The 9,459-nt window shown below is 39.0% G+C and overlaps 1 protein-coding gene across 1 annotated transcript; it reads left to right on the top strand.

Annotated features, from left to right (window-relative positions):
• The first annotated feature begins 267 nt into the window (after positions 1-267).
• On the top strand, positions 268-7,389 carry LOC135225520 (lysosomal proton-coupled steroid conjugate and bile acid symporter SLC46A3-like). The gene is made up of 8 exons (XM_064264804.1): positions 268-519; positions 2,199-2,507; positions 3,684-3,836; positions 4,272-4,854; positions 5,147-5,242; positions 5,533-5,763; positions 6,241-6,397; positions 6,722-7,389. The coding sequence occupies exons 2-8, from the start codon at positions 2,346-2,348 to the stop codon at positions 6,933-6,935; spliced, it is 1,596 nt and encodes a 531-aa protein (XP_064120874.1). The 5' UTR covers positions 268-519; positions 2,199-2,345; the 3' UTR covers positions 6,936-7,389.
• Positions 7,390-9,459: the final 2,070 nt, after the last annotated feature.

Raw genomic sequence — 9,459 nt, 5'->3', positions numbered from 1 at the left:
CCCCCTCCTACTACCATCCCCCTACATTCGCGATGTACGCCCCTCTCCCAACACGCCTCTCCCCCTCAAACAAGCCGTCTGGTACCCCGCGTAACCCCCGGTGACGTGGTTGAAGGTCCGTCGCGGCGTCCCCCAGTTCTGCTTCTTGCTCCTCTTCTTCTTGGGGGCATGTGGACTTCCTTGCCCTCGTCCCTGACCGCTATTTAGGGCGGTTGTCTCCCCTCTCGACCTTTCCCCTCAAGCAGCGGATCGCTATGGTGTATAAAAGGAGCCGTAGGGCACCCTCTGCGAAGCAGTTAAACTATGAGAATCGTGGTGAACAGGCGAATTCATAGGCTCCTGAGATATTCCTTCCTATACATCTTCAGCTCTGGGTTGATACACATAGATCTGAAACTTTACTTAGATAATTTCTGAAGACAATCAGCCGGAAGAAAGCCCTAAGGACCGCTGTCGTCCGCCAAACTTCTCGGTTACGTCTCGCGTTCGTCCAAGTCGTAGCAAATTGATAGAGAAAAAGTAAGTTCAGACGGTTTTACATTCTGTTCAAGTGTTTCTTATCCGAGTGTGAATTTCCTCTCTGTTTCTGAAATCTGTACTATACAGTGTCTTCCATTTGCGGGATTGTGTCTGTCGACTGCTGCCAGGTTAATATTCAAGGAGGGCTTACGTTCCGTGAGACTTCTGATACAATTATAACTGAGAAATGTTGTTCTTTAATATTAGATAATAGAACCTGGAAGCTCCTAACTGAATGTAGTCGAAAGGTAGACCTTTACAATGCATCTTGCCTAATTCATAATCTGAAATTCTTATTAATTTGTCGATTTCACTGGGGGAATCTCAAAATCAAACTGTTACTTTCATTTACTGTCTACAACGAGTTTTGCATATAGTTGCCCAGAAACAGATGTAACGCACGTGACCTGTCTGTTCTGTTCGAGTTTATGAAAGCTTCAGTAACCGTAAACGGCTTCAGTGAGACTCATTTTTATTGTCTGGATTCATTTGTCATATCTGAAACTCTTAGAAAATTGGTTGGGAGAAAATAGAAGAGTCTATTCACCCAAATCTGTAATGTCCGGTTGCATAACTCGAGAATAATTGAATACTCTCTCTCTCTCTCTCTAAGTATAAGATCTGGCCTTACATCTGCTACGGTGTAAATAAACTTGCATAGACAGATTAGAAGTAATATCAATACGGTTTCAATAATATTTCATACGAAAGAAGATATTTCAATTAGTACGAAATTACGCAAACCTAAACTAGCTCTTCAATTCTGTAAAATGGGCAATTTTCATGTTTATTTTCAAATTTGTGGCTGTTTAAACCTCTTCGTCGTATAAAAGACAATTCTGACGGTAAGACCTTAGAATAGGAGTTGCCATTACAGCCTCAGATTCGAAGAAACAAGCTAAAGATGAAGTGTGAGAAAGAATTCGAGATTGACGAAGGTTAGATACAAGCAGAAGCCATCCCGACATCACTCGGGGCGTTCATTTGCAACCAGATCTAAGGGAAAACCGTTGCCTTATCCTTTGCTCGCTCGTTCTTCTGCTAGTTTTCTTTCGATGTCATGGCAAGTAACAAATAGAAATCATCTTCAGACTCAGCTCCTCTTGCTAGAAGACAACTCCAATTTTTCTTTTTTTACTTCTGTTCATAACTTTACTTATTCAAAGTGAGTCTATTTTTTCTTCTTGGATGAGATATCGCCCTCTTAAGCAGGTTGGTGTATACGCCCATAAGCTTTAATCAACTGTATTGTCGGAATTAACAACGTTAATGCATGTTATGTAATTTATCATAATATATCTGAAACATAATGGCCAATAAGTGTCGCTCTCTTGTCTATAAAATTATGCCTACGGTATCTGGTTGCCCGGTTTCACTAATGATTTTTATTTTTTTATCGCATTTTGCGACCTTCACGTAGATAACTTGAAATTGCTGCAAAGTTTAAGTGTTTAGATATCCTGATTTAGAACGGTATTGCGAAAGCTTAGTCATCAAAGAACAAAAGAATAGTAATACAAGAAGCTTGAGGGCACAACTGCCCACAATCAGTCTGGGCAGACCATGTTGATGAAAAAGTTGAAATCCAGGTTTAACAAAAAAAAAAAAAAAAAAAAAGACAGGTAAAGCCGCCTTTCAACATCAGGACATAATGCCACCCTCTTCCATTTGTGTTAAAGTTTCAGAGCGGGAAGGACGCAGCACCAGCACCAGCACCAGCAGCCAACAGCAGCACCAGCAGCCCACAGCAGCAGCAGCAGAGCCAGCGGACACGAGACCGACTTCCATTAGCAAGTTGGATCACCGTCGTCGGCACCCTGGCTGCGATGCTTCGCCACTTAGCCTCCGGCCTGGCCGGAGTGGCGAAGCATGTCACGGTCGAACCGGTCATGCTCATCGACGGCGCCTGTAACCAGGCCATGATGCTGTTCATAGAGAATGTTCAGATGAATAAAATCTGTACGGTAAACCTCAATATATCGGCGGAGGTAAGTACGACGAGATTGTAGGCGTTACGCCATGGTAGATGCCTAGAGAAACACGGTGGAATTCGACAGATCTTTTTATGAAGCTTGGACAGAATCAGTAGTACCTCGATTTAATCATAGATATGCTGCATAAATGTGTAGTCGTAGTAGAGCACTTTCAATTCATTCTGTCTTCATACACGACATAATTGACTTTTGCCCCACACGCCTGTCAACACATACTCTTTTCACATATATCCTACTCAAATCTTCTTCCTCAATTTGAGTAAATTCCCTAACTTGAATTATTTCTTGATATTCATTAAAATCACTCGACTGGCGTACTACTTATCCTTCATCTCTGCTGTGATGATCAAATCTTATTCATTTATTATCTCGTTCGATTATAAGAATGATGCAAAGAGTCCAATGTTTACTAGAATGACCTTTCAGAATAACTATATTCCATTACGTTCTTATAATAACTATTTCAGCGATCTAAATATTCATCAGTTGCTTTAGGTATAAAAATAAATTCTTAAACTATTTTCACTCTTACTATGGACCACTGTATTCAACACAAATATGAAATCAGTATGACATCACGCAAATGGCCCATTTACATTAAAATCCTTGTCATTTCTCAGACACTGTAAAAACTTGCATTTTGTCACAGTTCCCTCCGTTTTCACAAATCCAATACCAGTAACTTTAAACTGAACATCACAGCAGCAAACATGTCATCATTTTCTTTCATAAACAATGAAATCCCGGTCAACATTATTAACTCTTATCCTCAGCTCACGAAAGACCACTTCCTATGTTTCCATATTTGTCAGATGAACCTGTGTCCATTGATTTGATATTAACATCATGTCATGCCATTTTTTTCTTTAATGTTGAATGCGCACGTCAGATGGAGCATTTCAGAGCAGAGTCTTAAAGCAAAAGTCTTGCCGAGCACAGTAAAATGGCTGCTGTCTGACCTTGTGGTTGACCTCATGTCCAAATGGGGGGAGCTGTAGTCTTACTGCTGTGTCTCCTCAATGAAGTATACACGTTCCTCTGTTCAGTTTCTTTTGCAATGTCGTAGAATCTGACTTATTCTTTCCCTTTCAAATCTGATGTAGCTCGAATGACGCCTGAAAGTCTACAGTAATTTTTTCCTCCTTTTTTTCTTCCTAATTTGTCGTTCAGAAATGCGCCAACCTCTCGGCCCACCCGGAGGACAACGTCCTAGTGCAGAGGGAGTTCAGCATCTTCGCCTTCTACAACAGCATCATCATGTCCGTGTTGCCTCTGCTCTTCGTTCTCTTCATGGGTGCTTGGAGCGACAAGTATGGCAGGAAGGTAATTCGAATTATGTTTCTTCTCTTGTGTTGTTGATCACGAGAAACCACTAATTGTTTCGAAAGATCTAGGTGGAGTTCCTAGAACGTATAAACTTCCTCGTTTTGTATTATTATCATTAATCATTATTATTACTTAGAAAATGAACCTTATTCATATGGAAGAAGTCCACCACAGGGGTCATTGACTTGAGAAATTCAAGCTTCCAAAGAATATTATGGTGTTCACTGGGAAGAAGTGGGAGTATGTAAAGGGAACTGCAGAAAGAAGAGATATCGCTTATTAAAAAAAAGAAAACGTGAATTAAGGAATAGATAAATATGTATTAACATGCAAGGAGAATAGTATTGTGGTAAAATATTGCATCTTCGTTTGAACTTTTGAAATATGTAACTAAGTTTTTACTGGAATTATCATTTCTTTATTTCTCTCCAGATACCGTTACTAATGACGCTGACGGGGCACGTCTTCTATGCCAGCGGCTACCTCCTCAACAACTGGATGGCATCTTGGCCTGTGGAGCTCATCTACGTGGTGACCTTCATGGAGGCACTGGGCGGTGGCTACATGTGCTTGCTGTCTACAACCGTCAGTTACATCAGCGATATATGCTCCGAGAAAACGCGAACTGCGCGCGTCAGCACTGCGAACTCCGTGTGGTACCTGGGTGGGCCCCTGGGAACCCTAATCGGAGCTGTCATTATCAGATACTGGGGATATAACATAGCCCTAGCCCTCTGCCTCATGGCCTACTTTTCGGCCATTCTGTACGTCATATTCCTCATCAAGGAGAGTCACGGGCCATTCGCCAAAGACTCCTTCGCTCGCAAGGACGCGAACAAGAACGTGGAGACGCTGAAGAAGGAGGACGTGTCAGCGCTGACAATGTTCGCCGATTTCTTCAACTGGCGCCGAGTGTTCGAGTCCTTTAAAACCGCCTTCAGGAAGAGGGAAGGCAACGCGAGGGCCGTACTTCTAGTCATCATCCTCTGCAACGCCCTATGGAGAATGTCCAGAGGTAAGTCTTCCCGTTTTCTTTACAGGCTGGTCGTGAGGATGAATATTGTAGTGGTACCTATAGGCCTAGCTCCATCTAACACGAATAATAAATGTCGGGTTTCCTTTTCATAGTCTATATTTAATCATTACCTCCTTTCTGCAAGTACATTCATCTTTACAAAGAGAAATACGTGAATAAAGTACCCTTCCCTTATTCATCCGTTCAAGAAGTATGAATGTGAGTAAACTTTTAGCATAGTTCACTGATCTGATGATTATGATGCTGACTTAGACTCACGACCTCTTTCCAGGGTTCTTCATCTACATGTTCGTTCGTCGCGCGCTTTTTTGGGACGCTACCGATTACGGATACTGGGCTACTTACAGAAACTTGGTAGCAGCAGTCGGTAAGTTGATCATTGACTTTGTTCTCCACAAATTTGATTCATAGAAGTCCATAGGAAAGTAAGCAACTATTCATAACCAGGTAAATGAGGTTGCAGCTAAATATGTGTTAATAACGGATTTAATACATTTTCCCTGAACTAATCGTAATGAATGATAGAATTGGAAGTCCTTATAGAAACTGTCCATCCACCCTTTCATAATGACCTACGTACGTACACTTCAGCCTACTGTAAAAAATGAAAATTCTAAAATGTTTTCCTTCATTTCCCACCATCTTTTTTTTTTGCAGGGTCTCTCATGTTAGTTCCTCTCTTGACTCGCTTGGTGTCCATGACCGATTCACTATTGGTGATTCTCGGGTCCGTATCTATCGTGGGCGAATATTCTTGCTACGGCCTCATCTCTGGCGTCGCCCAGAAGTTCTTCATGTGGCTGGCACCCCCTATCGGCATCATATCTAACGCGAGTATCATAGCTTTCAGATCTATGTCTACCAAATTGGTTGACGACGAGGAGAAAGGTAGGTCTATTGTTCTCTTCATTATCAGCTAATTTCCATAGGATGTATAGCTAACTAGGCTTAGCAACTGCTAATAATTTAATTTATTTTTAATTTACCAGCTTACTTTATTCTTTTCAATATGTAATCTCTTATTTCTATATTTCCTTTTACTTTCTCTTACATCCTAATGAACATCATATTCTTTGGAATCTTGAATTTCAAATCAATGGCCACTTTGGTGGACTTGTTCCATATGAATAGGGTTCATCTTCTGAATCATAATAATAATAAAACTAAAAATAATAATAATAATAATAATGAATAATAATAATAATAATAATTAAATAATAATAATAATAATAATAAGAGATATTTTTCATATTGTTACCTTCTTTATCTGGGTCAGTCTAAAGATGAAAAGATCATCATTAAGCCTTGGAATTTAAATGGCTTTGATTTCTCCTGAATTAATCAGTCATGTCCTTTTGTTTTCAGGGAAAATCAACGCCGTTCTGGCTGCAATGTACGGACTGATGCCAATGTGTGGGTATGCCGCATATGCCCCTATTTATTATCACACCGTGGATGACTTCCCAGCCGCGCAATTTTTCTTTGCTGCTGGCATGAACGTCCTCATCATGATTGCATTTGTGTAAGTTATAAAATCTTTTACTGCAAGTAAATCAGGGTACAACTAGAGACCACTACCACGTCCTCATTTCCGCCAGTCGCCGATCGGATTCTTTACACCCTTTTATTTCTGTCTTATTATCTTTATGTCTTTGTTTATGTTTATGATATTCACCTTCTCTTATCTGTTTTTACGTTCATCTCCAAGGGCCTGATATTAAACACGGCACTTATTTTGCACATAAACTGGGGAGCGAAGTAATCTTCAGTTCTCCTCAACTAACGCAGTCTATTTTCTCTGCTCTTACCTACGTCTGAAACTGTTTCCCTTTTTTTGCAATTTCAGGGTTATCCAACTAACGAGCGTTTCTTACAAGAGTACAAAGGACGTGGAAAAGGCCAAAACGAATGAACCCGAAAAGTCGCCTTCAGAAAAGACGAAGGAGGACGCCAACATAAAGCTTACGAATGTGATCAATGCACCCGTCGACCAGAAACTGAACGAGATGACTGACAAGGAATGCGAGGCTTATAAATCGTCGAAAGCGAACAAGAAATAGTTCTTATTTAATATAAAAAAAAACTCAGTATCCGATATTTATGGTTCAGTGAGAGTCGCATTTGCTTAAGACTTTGATGTGGTATGCTTTTATTCAGGGAATTTATGTGTATATACATATAAACTATGTGGGCAAAGGAAAAAATAACGTAACACACTTCGTTAGTTTTTAAACGATAGTGAAGTTTCCCATAAAACTTAAAAAAGAAAATGGAAGTTACACAGAAAACGAGAATCTGTGACATTTACCGCGTACTTAGCCGTGTGTGGGCCTTACGTACGTTAATACTACTAATACAAGTTTTATTTTGGTATATTACAATGTTTTGTACTTTTCTTGGGTTCTAGTGGCTACCTAATGCTCGTAATATATCAAAATATTCTGAGGTGTAATGTTATCGTTGTTGTTATCTTTGTATCTGTTAACTAATGTTAATTAATATAATACAATTCCACTCGTGATTTAATTGTCCACCTGTAAGTAATATTTCACTTATGAATACTGATTTATCAAGGTTACAGTATGAAGAGTTAAGAAGAAAAATACTAGGACGAACGAGGAGCAGCCAGTTGTTGAAAATTTCGCTGAAGGAATTTTTTTCACATTTACCAATAGAACTGTAGTTATAGTTTTAAAACAAAAACTAAGTGATGAATAATATTCAAAACCATGGATCAATGAGGTTGAATAATACTGCTATTCATCTGATATTCATCAATGACCTGTATAATATCTTTGAATTACCGAATTCTCATTGAAAGAATGAGGAAGAAGGTTCAGAAAGATTCGCAGGTCCAGATAATGAATAAAATTGAAAATGACCGACATTAAGGTGACGGGTTAAGTGCTGGTTCCTATAGACTTTTCACCGCCAATTGCTACATGGTAATTTTATTTCACAGTGTTGTTGTATTACTTGAAATTCAAGTTTCAAATAATATGGTGTATATTCGAAAGTAGTACAGAAGAAGGAAAAAATAGAAAGAGGAGATCAGTTTAAAAAAAACACAACATAAAATTAATAAATTAAAGAATAATGCATAAAATCTTAAGTAAATCATTAAAATACAAGGAGAATTGTATTTGAATGGCAATGCACTGCATCTTCGGTTGAACTTTTGAAGTTCTAATTGCACATCCTCAGTAGGGATATTGTTCCCCAGTCCTACTGTATGATGAATAAAGGACCTCCGGAGCCAAGAGGTTCTTGTGGTCATTGGAGCGAGAAAATAATGAACGCTATAATGAGGTCAACTGCCTGACAAAGATGGTTAAAGACTGGTTTTTCTTCTCATGACAGATTTAGTGCAGATTATTGACGCCTTGCGTTAAAATTATATATAAAGTAAGAATTTTTTTATGGATGATGAAAAAGTATGGAATTCTTCGTCACGCCGCCGCCTGCCCCCCGCCACTCCCGCCCCCCACCCCCCCAACCCTAAAATGTTAATGTTAAATGTTAAATGTGACGAGAGACTTGGAGATCATAAATGTAAAAAAAGACATGATTTTCATGTTCCTGGAAAGTTTCTTTATATATATATATATATATATATATATATATATATATATATTATATATATAATATATATATTTTTTTTTTTTTCTTTCTTTTTTTTTTACTGGTTTATGATAAGCTGGCGTTGTGCCGGCACAGGCTCTTGCTCAGAGAGCAGTCGGTAAAAATGGGCCTCCAGGGTTAGTTTCCTGTGGAGACTGGCGAGTAACACGGCGCGTTAAAAACCGAAACTAATTCAATGAATAAACAAATAAATGAGAGATTCTTACTTATCAGTGCATTAGATAATATCTGGTTATTAAACGCATGTCGTGGTCACAATCAGGGTCAAAAAGTAATGGGTCTAGCAACCTCATCCAAGAAAGACTGAAAAAAAAAACGTGCAAATTGAAAGAAACATTTTGTCGAATATGAAAATTAGCAGAGCTGTAACTTCTCCTGGGGCAAAATTTACAATAGAAATACTAATATAAATAGCTCCACTGCAATAATAACTCATATCAATTACCAAGAATATAATAAATAACGGAGTTGAAGTAAGTCAACCTTGCCAGGATTTGCCTGTCAAATAATTAAAGATCACATTGAACTTCAAAGAGTGCGCACAACACTAGACTTACGCCTACCCAACAAATATTTTTGGCAACTAGATTTCTACGAATTAATTGCTATGCTGTGTCTTATAACTGTTTACATTCACCTGATTCAACGTACTTGTTTTCAAGATGTATATTTGGTAAATGCGTGGCAGTTAATCTCCGGGACCACTAAAACTGCGTTGGAGTTGTAGCACAAAGAATATAGTACAGCCATTCTGCGACTTAGATTTTAGGACTAAATGTACTGAGCACTGCACAATAGCACCACTGTCCCACTCCCGCACCTCCTTTCATTACAATACGATTGGAAAATACAATTATAAAATCACTTTTGTCCTGCAATACACCGTTGAAATGACAGCTATTTGAATACACGCAACGAGAACTGCTCCACGTACTGACTTCT

The sequence above is a fragment of the Macrobrachium nipponense genome, chromosome 20 (assembly GCF_015104395.2).
Source record: "Macrobrachium nipponense isolate FS-2020 chromosome 20, ASM1510439v2, whole genome shotgun sequence".
Lineage (NCBI taxonomy): Eukaryota > Metazoa > Arthropoda > Malacostraca > Decapoda > Palaemonidae > Macrobrachium > Macrobrachium nipponense.
The sequence above is the reverse complement of the archived record's forward strand: the minus strand, read 5'-3'. Positions and strand labels throughout refer to the sequence as shown.

Bases quoted from the DNA above. Each gene is read 5' to 3' on its own strand.
- LOC135225520 (XM_064264804.1), top strand. From the start codon at position 2,346: ATGCTTCGCCACTTAGCCTCCGGCCTGGCCGGAGTGGCGAAGCATGTC. The intron at 3,837-4,271 runs GTAATTCGAATT...ATTTCTCTCCAG, and splicing joins GCGACAAGTATGGCAGGAAG to ATACCGTTACTAATGACGCT. The intron at 4,855-5,146 runs GTAAGTCTTCCC...ACCTCTTTCCAG, and splicing joins CCTATGGAGAATGTCCAGAG to GGTTCTTCATCTACATGTTC.